We start from the raw sequence: 20,560 nt of genomic DNA on the forward strand, positions 1-20,560 counted from the left end.
TCTGACCGGGCCGCAACCGTACACCCAAATACGGTCCCTGCATACGTGGGTTCGCCGTAGCCGGAAGCTTTGTTGGAAACGTTTAGGTCCGCGGCCGCCAATCCTTCCTGAAGTGGTAATACGTCTCGTATTGATTGTTGCCGCTGCAGATTAGCGCTGATCCTGAAATACTGTTCCTTTTAAGCAGCTGCCAGTGTTCGCTTGTTCTGTCGTGGCTGGGGGGGGGGGGCATGCTGGGGAGATGTGGCGGTTCTTTTCTGTCACGCTGTACAATCATACTCGCTACGGGTCCTTTCCGAGGCCCCAAGGTAGCTTTCATAGCTTTTTTCCAGGGGCTCTTATGACCTCTTGGCACTGCACTCGACCTACGGGGTTCCTGCTGCTCTGCTCTTCCTCCTACGATAGCAACCATTGGTCTGGGGTTGGAGTGTTGGGAACCTGGACTTAACGTTGTTCATATTTTGATTCCTAGTTTTGATTTCCACTTTGCCAATTGGAAGATACAGCCACCAATGCGGCTAAAAAGTTTCACTGGAATTCATAAAACAATGCAACACTGCTATCTTGGTCTCATCGTAAGCTAGGATTCGTGGATGCTAACCGATATGGAAGTTGGCTGTAAATAAGGATGGGAACTACGGCTAGCAACCGTTTATTTATTTGCACAGTTGGTCTCTGTTAGCTTCAGTCAAGGGACATCGTCAACAACAACACACTTCCGGCCATGAAAAATAAGCGCTAAGGGCTAGATCCTGTTTACTTGGCATACAAAATGGTGTACACAAACAAAATAACTTTACTTTGCAAAAGTAAACCTCTTTTGTGCAAGTGTAATACTGCAAAAATACCTGTAAGAAATTCATAGTAAAGTTGATAAAAAACAATTCATGGAAAAGGTCAGGCATTTCATCCTAATAGAATTCTGGTCGGGGCCCGGATTTAAACCATGCACCTTCATGGCCATGTCTCTTAAAGGGGACCCGTTCATTTTGAGGCCCTTTGTATTGACATGTGGACTCCTATAGAGCCATAAGATCTTCCAGAATGGGCACCTATTCCAGCTGGATTTCCTAAACTCATTCATTCTTTTTCTACCGCTTATCCTAACGAGGGTCGCGGGGCCAGCCAATCACAGGGCACATCTAGACAAACAACCATTCACACTCACATTCATACAATTTTGAGTCACCAATTAACCTAGCATGTTTTTGGAATGTGGGAGTACCCGGAGAAAACCCACACATGCACGGGGAGAACATGGGAACTCCACACAGAGATGGCCGAGGGTGGGATTGAGGCTGTGAGGTCTGCGCGCTAACCACTCGACCACCGTGCAGCCTGATTTCCTAAACTGTTTTAATTTATTCTACCCATGACCCTTTGGTACAGTCGGAGCTATGGTGCCTCTGTATCATCTGCCATCCAAGTACTGCGCTCCGGTTTGCGTCAACTGCTAGCTAGTAACCTAGCTTATGCGCCTCAGAGGACGACCACGCCATCTACCGACCCCCCCCCCCCCCCCCCCCCCCCCCCCCCCCCGAGTCCCAATTCCAGTCTGGAATTGTGATGGCTTTGCCTGTCAAACTTCCTTCCTATGCTTCTCGCCGCAGACAAACAAACAACACACAAAGTCGTTCATTATTCACTCCAGGTTGTGCGTCAGAATCCCGGAGGGACTGGTGTCTCACGTCTTGACGAATGCTCCTAATGAATCTGCGGGGCAGAAAGATTCATTCACCGGAACCCCCCCACCCCCCACCCCACCAACCCCCTCGGCCGCCAAGCCAATATAATCAGATTCATATTTATGCAAATGGCTGCCAGCTGATTTCACAGCCTGGATTTGAGATGCGACCTGAAGATGGACTCCATACACACACACACACACACACACACGCACACACGCACACGCACACGCACACATGCTGGACTATCACGAGCATGTGATATAAACACATTTCTCGCAGAGAGCAGCACAATTCATCCTGGCAGGATGCAGCGTCCATGTTGTCCTTGTGAGCCGTTTGCTTTGTCCTCTTCGCCATCGCTTCCATCGCTTCCATCGCTTCCATCGCTTCCATCGCCACTTTGCAACATGGAGGGCAGCGCATGGATGCAACCAGCGGGGGCGCTGTTGTCAACTTGTTCTTAGCGTTGTTCTACTCAGTACAGCTCTGGCATTGAAACGGGAGTTCAGAACAGGCAGCATAGAGTATTTGAAAAGGAGCATTAATCGTGAATTGATTTAATTGAATTCTGCGTTATGATGTCCTGTTAATACGACATGGAGTCATATTTTATATTTACATATATTTACAATGTGTATTTTTGTACTTGGCGCTACTAGAAAACCTGTTTATGACCGTCTAAATGCACTTTGTAGCGTTATTAGAGCCCTCAAAACATGCAGTAACACCCCATAGTCGTGTTTACACCCCTGATATCGTAGACCAGGGGTGCTCACACTTTTTCAGCATGCGAGCTACTTTTAAAATGACCTAGTCAAAATGATCTACCCACTACAAAAATGCAAAACATCTACTTATTTTCAAATGTATTGAGGATTATTTGTACGTACAATGTATGTTGATGTACCTTACATAACCAAATGAGCCAATATTGCAAAACACACATAATTAACTATTAACATTTTTTGTAATTACCTGAGTTTACTTTGATGACTTGCACTGAATTGAACCAGCCAGGGATGCATAGTCCGGACAGTAGCTGCTGATAGCCAGCCTCAAGCACACTTCCAAATGTTTATCAGTCATGGATAATATCCGTATCATAATATCCGTATAATATTCCATATCCGTATGGAAGTGATATGTTTTTTGCCTTTTTACTTGGTCCAGTTTTTGCCTTTTTACTCGGTCCAGCTCCTTCACTCATTTTAGTGACCATAAACTTTAGCGAGGGCTTAAAATCTAACGCAATTCGCCGATTAGCTTAGCACTTTGCATCGTTGTTTACGCATGAGCAGTGACCTAAAGGTCAAAATTCAGTTGTCATCTGACTGGTTGTCCTGTATGTCAATCAAGTGACGGCATTGATGCTGGGATGATATTTTTTTAATGTCACGCCGCGATCGACCAGCGATCGACCAGCGATCGACCAGTACCACCTCCGCGATCGACCAGTACCACCTCCGCGATCGACCGGTAGCTCGCGATCGACTTAATGAGCACACCTGTCGTAGACGGTAGCGTTAGCATTGGCTTCTGCGGTGGCTATCGTGTGATCAGTGCAACGTTACTGCCACCTAGTGACCAGTGTAGAATATGTACATGTACACTATTTAGATTACATATGATACTAACAAGATAGGCTAATATCAGAAGTGTAGGTTGGTGACTGTATTACATGAACCCCAAAAATATGCAAATGTACACATTCAAAATTATTGACAATAATTGTGACAATATAGAAATATAATATAGAAGTGTATTATAAATAGATTTTGCCACATTTAGAGGATATTTCAACATCCTGTATGTATTTCACTTCAGCTTTTCATGCACGCAGTTTGTACTGAAAGTTCATCCAATTGGCGTCACGACCGCAGATCACATGACCAGACCGGCCCCGGGACGTTTCACCTGGGGAACCATTGGTCGATTCCTCCATGAGCACAGAGAGTAGTATTTCCTTGTAGGGGCGTACTGGAGGATGCATACTGGTCTGTTTACACGTTGATGGAGCGTGCCAAGCGGGGCGGTGGGGGGGTGATAGACAGAGGGCTGTTGGGGGGGGGGGGGGGACAACAGGCCTTTTGTGTGGAGCGGACCCAAGTTGCCCGCTCAGCAGTTTCCTGGGTACAAGAGCAGCCTGGGCCGTGGACCCCGTGCATGCGTGCGTCTTCTCTTCCCGCTTCCTGTCCAGTTCTTAACGTCGATGAAAAGCCTCACTTCCTCCCTCTCGCCGCACGTCAGGAGCTGTCACACCGTGACGCACGCCGTCACTCATCTCGCTCTCTCTTCCTGGCCGAACGCATCCGTCCGTTCTCTCGTTGCGAAGAGGAAGCAGTCGCTTCATCCGCAGTTTGCTGTCCTTTCGGCTTAGCTGGATGGATGGATGGCATCACGTTTGCCCGTAGAGCATCATGGCGGGCAGCATCTCACCTCAGGTCGCACGTTTACCCTCAACTACGCCGTCACGACCGATGGCGGCGTCTGAAGACTGATGGAGTCGTACTGATGTACGTACGTGGCCCCTCATCACTGCCAATTATGCAAATGGAAAGATGGCGTCATGGTGCATTCCATGGCAGCATGAAATAAACGGCTTTTAAATCAGGAAAATCCCACTCAATTTGTAACATTCCAAAGTAAGAGTAAGGAAATGTCATTCTATTTATTTCCGTAAAGACCCGAATGAATGGTTGGCCTGTTTTACCCTCAGGACCAGAGATGGGCGATTTAATCGTCACCCTTTAGTGATGAGAATAGTTTAGTCCCATCATGACCCTCCACAGTCGCCTGTTTTGGCTTTTATCGAAGCTAAATATAGCATTCTCGTTTATATTCTGGGCTTCTCAAGTCCAAATTCTCCTGGTCGCATTTCTGCGTCTGCGACCGGTGACCTTTGCTAACGCTATGGCGTAATCACTGAATTATCTGTGCACGGCGTGAAGAGGCTATCTGCACCCCCCCGTGTTACTACAGATGAAAGGAATGTTGGAAAGATGATCCAAAAAATTCCACTTGTGGGTTTCTTCCACGGTTGGGAAGACATTTTGACTCTTCCCGTTTCCGCTCTTGGCACGGGCAAGCTGCTTGGGACAAAAGCCACGTCGTCCTGATTCCGAGCGCGGGGTTGTTTTGTAGCGAGGAGACCCGTAATGGCTCGCTGATAATGAAGCGGACTGGATGGCACTCGGGGGGGTGTTTGAGCATCGCTGCCGCTTAGTCCTTCTGACAGGTCTGCCGGGCCCGAGACCTTTCTTTGTCTTCGTGACTATTATGTTCTATTTCAGGAAGTTCATTTTTATCTTGTGCGTCAAAGAGTAAACAGCACGGAACGCTAGCAGTGAAAACGACAGGAGGTGGGCGGGGCTTTCTTGGACCAGTGTGCCACATCGAAGTCCTCAGGTACTTGGTCCCAAGGAGTCACTGGTTGATGTCCGGGTATCACAGACTTGGACCTTCATCCCGGGATATCTGAAGGCGCCAGCATTTGAATCCAATTCATACTGCTCAGTGAATTCATCATGGGGATGGAATGTTCTCAACTCCTTTTTCCATGCCATTGCCTTATAAAGTGGGATAATGATTCCTGGAGTTGTCGTTGCGGAGGACTGCTCGGCTGTGGCTTAACGTCACATTGTCTGCTACTTCCTTAGACCGCAAACTAGTTGAGACCGAACCTCCGTCGCTCCAAGACACGACTAATCAATGCCACAGTCAGCCTCTTACCAATCAATTGATTAGTCCCTCGTGTCCCTTCCTGCTATCAAGCGGAATCAAAGGCAGCACATCGTTTGGACTCCAATCTCGCTTCTAAAAAAAACACGTTCACCAAAGGAACATGCAGAAGACTCGTCAATCAGAGCAGCAGACTATGATTCATCTGCGAGATGCTGGAGCGTACCGCTAGACTCCGCTGCTGTATTATTTACAACGTCAGCTCCCGTCTACGCCACAGGGGTCCAAAGTGCGGCGCACGGCACCTTCTAAATATTTCATTAACAAGAAAACCAACAAAAAGAACAGGGAAAAATCAGCAGGCATTTTAAATGAATGACAGTAGGAGAAAATGTTGTCATTTCATCAGAAATATATTTAAAAAAATATTTAAAAAATACGAAAAATAATGTTTTTGAAGTTGAACTATTCAAGAAAAAGACCTCATTATTTAGATGTTGTAATATGATGAGAAACAACGTATAAAGTTTAAATATTTGGTAAATTAGGCTGTGGAAAAAGTGTTAAAAGAATAAATGAAAACATGGGAATGGGAAAGGAGCCATAACCAACATTCCCGAGCAGAAAGTGGAAAAAACACAGAGCTTCAAAAGAGCAAAATCTAAATTATTATAGTAGCAGGGTTGAAATATTACAAACATATATATTATATTATGATACTATATTATATGAGAAATCAAATAAAGTTGTAATTTTGGCGGAAAAGTTTATAATATGGGCGGCACGGTGGTCTAGGGGTTAGCGCACAGACCTCACAGCTAGGAGACCAGGGTTCAATCCCACCCTCGGCCATCTCTGTGTGGAGTTTGCATGTTCTCCCCGTGCATGTGTGGGTTTTCTCCGGGTACTCCGGTTTCCTCCCACATTCCAAAAAAAACATGCTAGGTTAATTGGCCACTCCAAATTTTCCATAGGTATGAATGTGAGTGTGAATGGTTGTTTGTCTATATGTGCCCTGTGATTGGCTGGCGACCAGTCTAGGGTGTACCCCGCCTTACGCCCGAAGACAGCTGGGATAGGCTCCAGCACCCCCCGCGACCCTTGTGAGGAAAAGCGGTAGAAAATGAATTAATGAATGAGTTTATAATATGGAGATTTAGTAAACATTATAAATATTATTAAAGAAGAAAACGTAACATTTGGAACATTTTGATAATGGGGAAAAAGGTCTAATAATATGATTGTAATAATATGCTTGCTATGCTAACATGCTAACAAAGTCGAGATGCAGTTTTTAGTATCGAAGTCGAAGTAGTTAGCGTATCTTTCCAAACTATCCACATGGCACCATGGCATCCTGTCGTTTCCCAGCATGTGGTCCTGGCTGGACACGCCTGGTTAGCGAGTGGCTCAAAGACGCTAACTGCTTGTTTATTTATAAGATGAAGTCGTGTCTACAATGTGAGGCAAATTCTTTGTTTTGGTGCAAAACGTCGAGAGCAAATCCTGCCGTCTTCTCTCATGGGAGTGGATGGGGCAAGTGGAAGTGTCTCCTTTGGCCGCCATTGTCCTGAAGTCATATCGGTGTAACACCTTCCCTCCTTATGCGTGGAGCCATCAGCCAGCCTCGCCTCTCAACACGCTGACATTTAAACGCCTCGTCCTGTTCAGGCGTCTTGCCTCGGGGAACGGGTTCACACACACAACGCTGATGAAGTGCATCACAGACGGGTAAATCTTCCCGGGTGGAGATGCAGCTTTTAATCTGGCGTCCCCGGTGACATTCCCACGCTGCTACGCTGCTGGCGGCGCTTTAAATCACCCGGCAGCCATCGGTATGGCCGAGGAGCCGGGAGCTGCACACTGCGCTCGCATCGTTACGCCATCGGATTGGAGCGCTTCTTTCCCAATCTGACTGCCTTGAGACCATCGTTGACATGGTAACACCAGCGTCTCGGGAAGCACGCACTGCAGTATATTAGAAAAGTGAGGTCATCGGGGATATTAGGGATAATACTATCAAAAACTTGGATGTACTTTGCAGTAGCACATGCGGCTTGCAGGTGTGAGCACCTCTTATCTGGCACTGCCTTAATCCTCTTGGATATGTTCAAATACAGTATTTCTATCACCAGAAACTAGGACACTTAGTCGGGGAATGAGATACTCAAAGATGCCTTATTACTGCAATACATGGAACTGTCAACTGTACTATCTGATGTACATCCACTATCCTTATGTTTCTGTTTTCCCTGCATTGTAAAGGTATACAAACAGATAAAAAGAGGTAGCTAATTAAGGTTAAGGCAGTGTTTGGGAACCGTTTGGGGAAAATGTGAGTGGTGAGGTACTATATACTGTATGTACTACTATATGTACTACTGCACATTCAGAGAGCCGTTCTCCCCACCGAAGTGAACCAATTAATGGACTGTGAACCCCCCCCCCCCCCATCGATGTTCTCGTCTTGGGCTTCTATCCCTCTTTGAAGATGGAGTAAGACCAGTCGCCGCTTCCATGCTTCCATACTTCCATACTCCATAAACGCCGCCATCACCAGGATTTAGAGGTCAGGGATGTAAATTTGCTTTCCCCTCTTTTGGCTTTGTACTGACACCCCCCCCCCCCCCCCCCCCCGCCTCACTTAAGCAGACCATAAAACAAGTGAGTCGTGCACAGCGCTATATTTCTGTGTGTGTTAGCATTACGCCACGCTAGTTTAAAAAGGCTGTGAAGAAGGAGGATTTGTTTATTCCACCGAGAAGGTCTGGCAGCTCATGAAGGATCTTTGCAACGCTAATGCAGTCAAGTCAAGATTCTAATTAGGCCTGCACGATAATTAAATGAGGCTAGATTACCAGTGCTGTGCAGGTGAGGGAATCAAGCGCTCCTCATTTCTCCTGCCTGTGATGTTGACGGCTTGTCTTAACTTCCCCTGAGCTCACTTGTAAGAAAACATTCCCTTTCCGAGAGATACATTTCCAGTTGTACCAAATGTTCCCGGATGACAAACCTTATCTGCCACCTAAAATGGCTGCACTGAAAAAAAAAAAAAAAAAAAAAATCCGGAGACCTCCATGGCATCACCCCAGCTGCTGGGAGCATGCGGCCGAATACAGTGCACCTTGCTGGGCCATGCCTGGTGGCTCTCCACTCTAGTCTCTGGTTCTCCTGGTTGGGGTGATGTGGTAGTGGTAATGTCAGTATAAAAATACACATTTCTTCCAGTACTTCTTACCTCCAGATACACAAAAATATATTGTTCCTTTCTATTTCGAATTTTTATCTTCGAGACATCGATCGTTTTCTGTAAGCATTTGAATAATCTAGTTGCAAGTGCAGCCATCTTTCTGTGTTGAGGCTTTTTCACCCGCCCTCATCCAGCCTCACCATGGCAACATGTGTCACCTCGCCTCATGTGCCGGAGAACTTAATCTATTCATCCGAAGCAAGCGAGTGTTGTTGGCTGAGCACATCACTTGATCGGAATGGAAGGCAGAGCGAGAGAGAGAGAGAGAGAGAGAGAGAGAGAGAGAGAGAGGCGGGTTGGGGGTGCGGGGACCCTGAAGGTAGAGGAGAGAGGCGAGTCCTCTCCTCCTCCTGACCTATTTAGATCACCACAACACGCCTGGCCTAGCGCCGCCCGGGGTCCTCCGAGGCGACATTTCTCTCACCTCCAGTGTCTCGCCGTAGAAGCGGCGTTACCGACGCCGTCGCCACATCTAATGGCCGCTAATGGCGTCTGTCACAGCCACAGTTCAACCCAAGTTAATATTCCACGTCATGCTGTATCCGAGCTTTATTGACGAGGACGTCGTGTTTGCAGATGATCGACCGCACTCGACGGCGCTAATGACTTGATGATTGAACCTACCTTGGACCTCCCACCACCCCAAAAGCCGCCCGTATCCGACGTGCCATCTAATTGCTAATAAGCGCTTTCATCTTGGTGTGCTCAATCTGGAGGATTGTCTCTTTTTGATGAAGTTTTACAATGAAAATCATCCGCACACCCGATTTCAGATCAACATTTGCAACAATAACGACCCCCTTTTAACCTAACATGACTCGCGCTTCCAATAATTCCTGCAGTAATACTCCCGTTCTCTCTTTAATTACCATCTTATGCTCCTGGGTCTGACTAGTCCAGGAGGTTCTCACACAGTTGATGACATCACGCACCCTGACAGAGCTGTGAAAGCAGGGGTGTCCAAAGTGTGGCTCCTTTGTTATTGGTCCCCACTTACTTTATTGGAGTATACTCTCTTTTTCACAGATTTCATTGGAAAGGTTGTAGGTGATAATAAATATTTATGATATATAAGTCGCACACACGTGTCAACAGATGTTTGCGTACAGTCGACCGTCGCTACATTGCACTTTCAACATGGCTGCCTCGCTCTGTTGTGTTTTTGGCATTAAGTTCAGTGAGTTAATGAACTTAATAGCATTTATTCAGTGGAATTGCAAAGGTCATAGGTCACAGTTTGAAACCTGTTTTAGGATTTACGGTGAAGGGAAAAAGCGGCGTCATCCATCGTAGCCGTCGGCTGTTTGACGACCGTCTTCCTGTCAGGATTACTGGAATTTAGAATTCGTCTGATTGCCGAGTTTCAGGCTTTTGGCTGTCACGGGCCTCGGTGATGCCGTGCTGGATTTTGGTAAAAAAAAAGGACTCATAAAGCCCGTCTTTCATGGCTTACGTCTGTTAACTGGAGACCTGCTCAGACAGATAGCGGGTTCAGGAAGTCACACGTCGAAAACCATGCAAATGACTTTTCAGGCTTTATTTTTGCATCGCCGAGACTACTTCACAGCTCGTAGACGGATGGGAAATCAAAGCTGCGCTGGGAACACAAGGGATGGTCAGAGGAGACCAAAAGGAGACCTTTCCGTCCGTGCTCTTCCTCTTCGTCTTCTCCGTTTGCCCCCTTTCCACTTCCTCTTCCTCTTCCCTGGACGGAGCGGCTGGCTCTCACAGAGCTCACACTTAATTAGGCCGGGCCTTGTCACAAGGCTGGAGCCCGAGCGCCGCCAAAGCCGGTGGGGGGGCGAGGACAGGGATGGCGATAGGGAACAGTTGGCATCAATCTGTTGCCGCCTCCCAAAGCCGCTTCACAGGAACTCTTGTCATGTGTCAGGGTAAATATAGCCCGCACCGGGCTTTTATTCTTCCCCTCCGTCCTGGACTTTATTCATGTTGCCGCCGCTTTTCATTTGGACCCTTCAAAGGGTGGCGGCGCCACGGACCGCTTCTTGTTCGGGCCCATTTAGAGGAGCCTGGCACCAACCAGCAGGCTTGTTTTCCTTTTGTCATCCACTGGCAGCGTCTCACGAGATGCCGTTTTCACGCGCTGGAGAATATTGGCGTCTTTTATTGGCGCTTGGTGCCAGCAGCTCATACGGTGGTTTGTACAGATGAATAAACACGCTAAGCCTAGCGTTGACTTTTCCACACTGAAAAACCAGAAGACGATGTGTAGCATGTGTAGCGTGTCTTTGGAGGAACAACCTACAGGGGGCGCCACTAATGCCCGACTTGTCATGCCATAAAACCATTCATTCATTCATTCATTTTCTACCGCTTTTCCTCACGAGGGTCGCGGGGGGTGCTGGAGCCTATCCCAGCTGTCTTCGGGCGTAAGGCGGGGTACACCCTAGACTGGTCGCCAGCCAATCACAGGGCACATATAGACAAACAACCATTCACACTCACATTCATACCTATGGACAATTTGGAGTCGTTTTTTTGGAATGTGGAAACCGGAGTACCCGGAGAAAACCCACGCATGCACGGGGAGAACATGCAAACTCCACACAGAGATGCCCGGGGGTGGGATTGAACCCTTGTCTCCTAGCTGTGAGGTCTGCGCGCTAACCCCTAGACCACCGTGCCGCCCGCGCCATAAAACCAGTTGAATTTTAATTATCTTTTGCATGAGAAAGAATAGACATAACATGCTAAATAGCTAACATTAAATACGCTAAGACATTTGTAGCACTGAACCGTGGTGTTTAAAGAAGCTAACCAGCGTTAGCACAGTGAAGCAGAAAGGGAAATGAACATTTGTATTGTAGAAATGTCTGCCATGTTGTCACCCAGCTCTACAAAGCCCCGCTTAGCTGGAAGGTAGATGTTGCCCTTTGGAGCAGGAACGCCGCAGTGCAACATATCTGCACGGCAAACCTGCCATCTTGAGGATCTGTAGGGCCAATCCAGATGAAACGTGCTCTTCTCTCCTTCACGACCGCACGTGTGCTTGACATCATGATAACATGCAGAGTGTCTACGCCTCATCGCTAGGCGGGGTGCACGCCGAGGGGAGAGGCGGGTTCAGATGCCAGCATCATGTGGAGCCGCTGAGGAGGAGCGGCGCTCCAGTCAATGTGTGGTGAAGCCGCACGTGCGATCAGGCTGAGCTACGGGAACACGTGCTGCGCTGACATTTTGACATCTGAATGTTGCTTTCTGTGTTTGCCAGGTTCCACATACAGCGTCCTTTCCACCATGCCGTCCGACTCCGAGAGCAGTAGCTCCCTCAGTAGCGTCGGTATGTATGACAATGCCAGGGGGGGTCATATCACCATACGTTAAAGCATATCACCTGAAAAGCTCAGCATTTATGGCCCCATAAATTCACAAATGTTTGCAGCAAAAATGTTTTTCCTCAGAAAATAGTCACATCTCGTTCACCAAAAGTGGGTAATATTGAATAAATCAGTCCCTCCACCCACATTTGACATGTTGAGTCATCCCTCCTTTATGGCTTTTATTGCCACAATGTAGATTGCTTATTTACAAATTGAATATTTTTGAGCATAGAAAACCTGTTTACCACCTTTTTAATATGCTTTTTAACATTAGAGCCCTTAGACATGAAATAACACCCCTATAGTCACCGTTATTACCCAACATAGTAGACATGTGAGGCAACAAGACATAAACAGTCGAATGCCTGGACGATATCGCATTACTGACCCCTAGTGACCACTTTAGAATATTACATATCATTATGTTGTCTGTTATGTTGTTGATTTTTTGAGTATGTATTTTTAAAAATGAATATATTCAAACAAACGTGAGAGTGAACCTACAAAAGTGCAACGTCATTACTGATGATGGTGTTTCATCGATCACTTTGTCGGTCTTTGAACGCACCGCAGTTATGCAGTAACGCCCCAAAGTGAGCTTGGCTACGTTAGCTTCCCGTTGTTAGCTTCCACAATCCACTCCGCTTCCAATGTGCGGCTAGGCGAGCACAAGTTAGTGTACGGTGCTACGGAGCAGTGTGGATGATGTAGACTGGTGTAGGCTCCAGCCTGGTGGCCAACCAAGCCACCTGACGTCAGCATTCATTCATGCTGAGTATTTTAAACACGTCTGAGGAACATCTAGGGATTCTACCTGGGTTGCGTTGGGATTGAACAATGGCAATTGAAGAGAGAAGGGGGTGGGTTACTTGCATTTGTCAATCACCCACTGAGAGCTACAACGATATCATACGTCAATCTTTTGTATCATGTGATACAGTTGACGCCCAGATGTTAGCGTTCCTCTTTCTTCAAGCTCGTTTGCCCCATCTTTGCCATGTTTGACCAAGGTCCAAGTGACTCAGCTGTGTTACATAAACCTCCACAAGGGCCAAAACGCTGAGTCAAAGATGAACGTGATCCTCACACTTCCTGCCCCCGAGTCCAAGTCCGAGTCTGTTTATTTATCTTTTTGGCTTCCATTCCAAAAGCGTACAGAGGGCCTTATCCCAAAAGCAAAGTAGCCTGATGATAAATCCTCCCTTTGAAGGCTCGCATGATGTTTAGTCTGTGACGGGATCTTTTCATACGTACATAAATCCTGGATCAATGTCGCCAAGGAAGTATGTCAGGATGGGAGTTAAGCAAACAGTATTTGGACTGGAATGTTCTCCTCAAAGCACAGCGGCATCGCATCCGGCCGCGTAGATCCCGCTTCACCCTGCCACGGATTATCCATCCATCAGGCATCTTGGAATTGCAAGATGCATCGGCCCCGCCCTGGAGGATTATGTAGGAATTACATGGCAGGATAGTCCGTTGATTACAAAGACGCTGTATGATGATGATGATGATGATGATGCAATGTAGTTCTACACGACTGCAAACCACAATCATTATTATATAATTAATTAATAATAATAATAATAATAATTATTATTATTATTATTACCTATCTGACTATTCCTGTGTAATTATTATAGTAATAACAATTATTATAATTATTGTGGAAAAAGGTCAATAATTATTATTATTATAATAATTGTAGAAAAAGGTCAATAATTCACATGAATAGTCAGCTGGGATAGGCTCCAGCACCCCCGCGACCCTCGTGAGGAAAAGCGGTAGAAAATGAATGAATGAATGAATTATTATATAATAATTATTGTACAAAAAGGTCAATAATTCACATGAATAGTCAGCTGGGATAGGCTCCAGCACCCCCGCGACTCTCGTGAGGAAAAGTGGTAGAAAATGAATTATTATATAATAATAATTATTGTAGAAAAAGGTAAATAATTCACATGAATAGTCACCTGGGATAGGCTCCAGCACACTCCCCAGCCTTAAGAAGATGGATGAATGAATGATATCTATTCTGCTGATACTTCATTATTTATAAATGGAATATTATTGATATTATTATCATGGTTGAGTCAATATAAATATAGAACTGTACCATAATATTGCCCCCCCCCCCCGAGGGCCGCTTTAAAAAATGTTGAGTATAAATGTGTATACCGTGTGTGTGTACCCAGTAGCGCCACACAAGGGTGGGCAGGTGTACCTAATAAAGCGTCTTCTCGGGTGTCATTTGGGAGGGTTCAATGAATATCTCTGTCGCAGGTTCGCCCGTGAACGGCGAGGCGTCCTCCCCTCCCCCCGCCATCAACGACAACCGACCCCCCGGCGACAACCTGGACACGGTGTTGTTTCAGCTCCGCCAGGTGACCAGGGAGAGGGACGAACTCCGCAAGCGTCTGGCCTTGGCATCGCCCGGCACCACCTTTGATGACTGCAGGTAGAAAGCCGCACTCGCCCGCTTCCTGCCGATTCGTCCTTCTCAGCGTGTTTTTATTTAAATGTGCAGGCTGACTCCTGAAACGGATAACATTCAAATATCATCCAACGTCTTCTATGACAGGAATTCCAACACTTTGCGTCCTTGTGCCCGAGTCCTTCTGAATGTCGATTCCTTGTCTCTCCTTGTCGTCTTTCAGGCCAAATTCCAAAGCCAGCCACGACTATGAGCGCTTAAAAAGCCAGTGCATGAGAGCCATGGCGGACCTGCAGTCTCTCCAGAACCAGCACACCAAGACCCTGAAGAGGTGCGAGGAGGCTGTCAAAGAGGCTGACTTCTACCAGTAAGTACCCTCACGCTGACTGGGCTCTTTCCGCTCTCTTGGCCCTTTTCACCGTCTGCCTGGACAAACGTTCCACCGGGCCTAGTCCCCCCCCCCCGCATGCGTTGACCTTCCTCGGATGTGTGCTCTTCCCAGCATGCTGCACAGTCGCGTCCTGGGCGAGCAGATGCAGCTCAAGGAGGAGATGGAGACGCTGAGGAGGGACAACGCTCAACTGGTCCGAGAGCACAACCACCTGAAACAGAACTGCGAGGAGCTCAAACGTCTGCACGGTCAAGACCAGCAGGAGTTGGCCGACCTGCGACTGCAACAGCAGCAGGTAGAGTCCGCTCGCACGTTGCTACGCTACTAAGTCAGGTATGCGCCACTCTGGACAACAAAGGGTGCTCTGACCCATATAGGACGCCGGGGATGGTGCAGTGCTGAAGTGCACGCTACAGCTGAGCTGGGGGGGGGGCATATAGAGCATTTCTGGGGGGGGGAGAAGGGGCTCGGGCTTGGCCGAAGGCTACACCGACCCAAGCGTGTTGCTACAAGACCAGGATGTGCTGTGTGGACAAGGTTAACTCGGCCCTCCGGGCATCCTGGCTCTCAGGAGTCCAGCAGGTGATATCAGCAAGATGTCCGTACTGGGACTCGAACAGGATGAACCATGCCAACTCAAGGACAGCATTGCTACTGCTTTTGTTGACTTTATTGTCAAGTAGCTGCAATGTGTAAATAAAGATCATCCTGCACACCGTAATATAAATAAATATCAAGATAAATAGATGCCTGCTCTTTAATGCCACCTACTGCTAAGTCCAAGTACAGCACACATGGACTAGTCCAGGGGTGTCAAACTCCCTTTGGTCTGCGGGCCGAATACAGCTTAATTTGAGATCAAGCGGGCCGGACCAGTAAACTCATTGCAAAATTACATAGAACTAACAATAAGCCCACTTTTTTCCTTTGTATTAGTCACTAATACTACAAATTTGTGCAAATAATGAGTAAATTATCAAAATGTTTATTAACAGAATTTTCCTTTTACATTATGAACAATATATTATGAACAAGAGAATAACATAAGAACATAAATAAAGTATGTGCAATTTTAACAACACTTTTACACAGTTAAACATATATTAAAGTGTGTTGTACATAAAACTGATCACAGTATTAGTAACAATGTTCCAAAAACATTTATACCAGCCTTGTGGAACTTAAAAACACTGTTTTTCAACATCTGGAAAGCAATTTGAACAAATGAATAACTTTCACTGGTGAGCGAAAAACTGCAAAATCTGTTTCGAGTTCGCTAAAAACCTGAAATCTTTTCTCAAACTCCATCAACAGCCCTGAAATCTTCTCTTTGTACCGTTTCACGTCAGAATTAACGCTTGCTGCGCACATATCTTTTAAACAGGGGAAATGCGCCCCCTAGCGGATAATACAAGAACTACAATTTTTAAATTAAATTCATATTTTTTTTATACAATGCAGCTTTCTTCCCCGGGCCGTACCAAACCACCAGACGGGCCGGATCCGGCCCGCGCGCCATATGTTTGACACCCCTGGACTAGTCCATTCTAGTCTATACAGTCTTTATTATTTTACTATTTTACTATTTGAGAGGATTCAAAACCACTATATTTAACATGATTCCATGCAGGGTATCAAACAGGCTCCGTTTGTTGTTGTAGACTTGAATCTTGCATGATAAAGTAAAGAAGCCAATTGCATCATCAAGTGCCGTTGTTCCAGTATAAAATGTCAGGGGTCCCCAACCAGTGGGCCGCGGGAACCTTTCAGCCACAACGATACAAGGAATAAATAACTGCATTGGGTTTTATGTAAGTGGATATCAATTTTATAAATATAGGCCACTACTTTATTCCAAAAAATAAGAAACAGGTCAATCCCACATGTTGTTGACCTGTCCTTGAAGGCACCATGTAGCTTTGTCCCACGCTGCTACGATACTGTAGACTACTATACCGTATTCTTTGCCTTTGTCTTTGCGGGAATGTGGGAAAGTGGGAATGTGTAAAGGTAAGATTTCATCACCTTGAGTGCTCATGTGAAGATTTATTCCGTGAAAAGCGAAGTCCAGGCTGGTACTGGTGGATGGTGGCTTTGTATTCATTTCGTACTTTTCGCGTGGTTCCTGCCATAGTTTGACACAATGCATCATAAGATGTACTTATGTTATGCTAATAGCTAATTGCATCATCGATCAATATGGAATATCCTCCTATCCCACCTTGACCGTTTGATCTGCAGGTGATGCGAGAAAAGGGCTCCTCTGAGGTGCTGAACAAGCTGTACGACACGGCCATGGACAAGCTGGAGGGCGTGAAGAAGGAGTACGACGCCCTCAGCAAGCGCCACAGTGAAAAGGTGGCCACCCACAACACCGACCTGAGCCGCCTGGAGCAGGCCGAGGAGGAGAACCGGCGGCTGCAGAAGCAGATGGACGCGTTGCTGGTGCAGCGCGACTCGGCCATGCACTACCAGCAGCAGTACTCCACTTCGATGAGGAGGTGAACGCAGTCACACTAATCCTACGGTTCCATAACGGGCCCTTACCTCCATACCTCCATACCTTCATACCTCCATACCTTCACACAAACACCACCTGATGGGAAGCCCGCCAAGTGAAAGTGTCCTTGTACTTGGCGATGACAGCCGCTGTAAACACCGGCCCGCGTACAGAAAACAATCCATTTGGCACATCATCTTCTCAAATAACCTCAAGTGTGTCCTGCCAGGTTTGATTCCGTGCAGCAGGAGCTGAGCAAGTCCTCGGCCCAGAACAAGGAGCTCCAGCGCGAGATGGAGCGGCTGCAGTCGGAGGTGACGCGCTACAAGAACCTGCAGCTGAAGGCGTCCAAGGACTGCGACAAGTACAAGGAGGAGAGGGACTCGGTCTTCAACGAGTACCGCCTCATCATGAGCGAGCGGGACCAGGTGATCAAGGAGCTGGACAAGCTGCAGACGGAGCTGGAGGCGGCCGAGGCCCGACTGAAGAACACCTCCTCGGAGAGGGTGGTGGCCAGCGAGGAGCTGGAGGCGCTCAGACAGGTATGTCCCACCTGGGAGCGTTTGTTTGCGGTGAAAGCTTTGCATGCTTCGCTGCATGGATGCCTAGTTTGACTTTGGAACAATGAAGACCTTCAGGTGGCTGCTCGACCTTGGAGTTGTTTACATTCGGAATCCTACAATGATTACTAGCCAACTTTGATATGCAATGACATATTGTGTAATTATCTTGTCCTTACTCCCGTTTCCAGCTTATAACGTCTAGCAGGCGTTCACGGTCGGAATTGACGGTATTGATGATGTCATACCGATGAATCCCTTAACATCAAAAATAGCTCAGATAATCATTCATTTAAGGAAATACTCCAATGAGGTGAGATTACCCGTACTGTGCGGGTGAGCGAGTCAAGCGCTCCTTTTTTCTCCTGCCTGTGACGTTAGCTCACTTGTAAACAAACATTGACAGACTTTCATTTTGTAATATTATGACTTTATATACCCAACCTAATTAATGGTTATTTAATTTTATTTAATTTTATTTAATTTTATTTAATTTCATTTCATTTCATTTCATTTTATTTAATTTTATTTAATTTTATGTAATTTTATTTTATCTCATTTTATCTTTGTTGTTTTCATCATAGGCTACTTCGGCCATCTCTGTGTGGAGTTTGTATGTTTTTTCCGGGTACTCCGATTTCCCCCCACATTCCAAATACATGCTAGGTTAATTGTCCATAGGTATGAATGTGAGTGTGAATGGTTGTTTGTCTATATGTGCCCTGTGATTGGCTGGCCACCAGTCCAGGGTGGACCCCGCCTCTCGCCCAAATACAGCTGACATAGGCTCCAGCACCCCCACGACCTTTGTGAGGATAAGCGAAAGGATGTTTTCGTCATAACATTCCAAGTTTATCTTTTTTATGTTTTAAATAAAATGTCTAAAATCTAAAGTAGTCCCAAAACCTACCAACTGGGAGTGAAGGCTCCTCACCTGTCCTGCTCCGGTACTCGACTTCTGGAGACGTGTGCTTTTAGTTTAGTGTCGTTTTAGGCCAGATCCCGTCCTTTCACCACCGAACCCACCTACCAAAACTCACGTGTGGCGTTTTAGTCCCTTTAGTGGGCCTTTTGTTGGCTGCTACTGACTTAGCTGCTGTGGCTATCCGAAGCTGTCGTTATGATGAAAGAAGCAATCAGTGCAGGGTTTTTTACCAGCTGGTGAAATGGAGGCCATGAATCCCCAAGACGCTGCATAAAAATAGTTGCGTTCTTCCTCCCCTTTTGAAGCCCGCCTGGCTCAGCCTGTGGATGACTCACAGTTAGGTTTCACCGTTGCAGGAGTTGAACTCGTCCCTGGTGGACCGCGACAGGGCCATCTGCGAGAGGAACGAGCTCCTGGAGAAGTACTGCCACGAGGTGAAGGACAAAGCCGAGGCCCAGAAGGAGCTGAGCCAGGCCTGCAAGGACATCGAGATGGTTCGAGAGGAGCGGGACGTGGCCCGCAAGGAGCGGACGGAGGCCATCATTCAAAGGGATCAGCTCCTGCGGGAGTACTACCAGGCACGGCAGGTGAGCCTCCACTACCACGTCTTCAGGAGGAGACATTAGTGGTCCCAGCCGGGATTGCAAGCAGTCACCTGACTCCGCGTCATATGACATTTGCCGCCATATGTGACCTCATCATGCCTTCATGCAGAAACAAGACTCTGCCACGCTGGACATGGAGCGTGCCAACAAGGAGATCGAGATGCTGAGGAAGCAGTATGAGGCCATGTCCCAGGAGCTGAAGGAAGCCACGCAGGAGACCGAGGTGGCCAAATGTCGCCGGGACTGGGCCTTCCAAGAGCGGGACAAAATCGTGGCGGAGAGGGAGAGCATCAGGTGCGATGATCTCCCTGCCGGGTGACGCACGGAAGCCTCTGACGCTGCTCTCCATCCCCAGGACGCTGTGCGATAACCTCCGTCGGGAGCGGGACCGAGCGGTCAGCGACCTCGCCGACGCCCTGCGGAATCTGGACGACACGAGGAAGCAGAAGAACGACTCTTTGCGAGAGCTGAAGGAGATGAAGTAAGTTGGGTAGTAGTAGATGCGGAGGGAAGCTAATAAGATCCAACACAGAACAATATTGCCCCCCCCCCCCCAAGTTGCTGTACCCTGCATGTGTCTGGGTGGAAGTTCTAATATTGCACCTTCAGGGACACCATGGAGCTCCCTCATTTCATGTGTCCCTTGCTCACTGTGTTTTTATATTGCGTGTAAAAGCTCCCTCTGCTGGCTGATGATGTGTATGGCAGCCTAGAACGTCATACACTACTACCATAGTGCATAGGGCATACTTATATTCTTATATACAGGGGCGTCACTAGGTTCTGAGGATGGGGGGCTTAGCCCCCTGGAGATGAATGTAGTAGACATTCATAAAAAAATTAAAAAATCCCCAAAACAAACAAAGAACCGGGATATAAGTTTCCCACTTTTGGACAGATTTAGTAGAGATACTCAATAGTTTTAGGCCACCATTAAATGTACACAAGTACACACAATCTATACTGCAAAACTGCTGCTCAAGCTCTGCAACCATTCTGTTCAGTGGACAGTCATCCATGATATAATAATCATTATTATATTATTAATTAGCCTATTATTATTACTATAATCATTATTCTTCTTCTGATTATTACTACTACTACTACTACTACTACTACTACTACTACTAGTAGTAGTAGGCTAGTATTCGCCTGCTTATTGGCTTGCTTATTGATGAAATTTAT

General features: G+C 46.9%; 1 protein-coding gene across 5 annotated transcripts in view; it reads left to right on the forward strand.

The window, feature by feature from the left end:
* Positions 1-20,560, forward strand: part of LOC131108031 (disks large homolog 5-like) — a 40,904-nt gene that overhangs the window by 1,143 nt on the left and 19,201 nt on the right. For all 5 annotated transcript variants that reach the window (XM_058058667.1, XM_058058671.1, XM_058058670.1 and 2 more), the window contains exons 2-10: positions 11,849-11,917; positions 14,244-14,418; positions 14,618-14,761; positions 14,897-15,080; positions 17,027-17,286; positions 17,515-17,827; positions 19,127-19,357; positions 19,485-19,669; positions 19,731-19,856. In XM_058058667.1, the coding sequence (XP_057914650.1) occupies positions 11,849-11,917; positions 14,244-14,418; positions 14,618-14,761; positions 14,897-15,080; positions 17,027-17,286; positions 17,515-17,827; positions 19,127-19,357; positions 19,485-19,669; positions 19,731-19,856 (1,687 nt within the window). The remainder of the gene's footprint in view (positions 1-11,848; positions 11,918-14,243; positions 14,419-14,617; positions 14,762-14,896; positions 15,081-17,026; positions 17,287-17,514; positions 17,828-19,126; positions 19,358-19,484; positions 19,670-19,730; positions 19,857-20,560) is intronic.

The sequence above is a fragment of the Doryrhamphus excisus genome, chromosome 20, assembly GCF_030265055.1.
Source record: "Doryrhamphus excisus isolate RoL2022-K1 chromosome 20, RoL_Dexc_1.0, whole genome shotgun sequence".
In the NCBI taxonomy this organism is placed as follows: Eukaryota; Metazoa; Chordata; class Actinopteri; order Syngnathiformes; family Syngnathidae; genus Doryrhamphus; species Doryrhamphus excisus.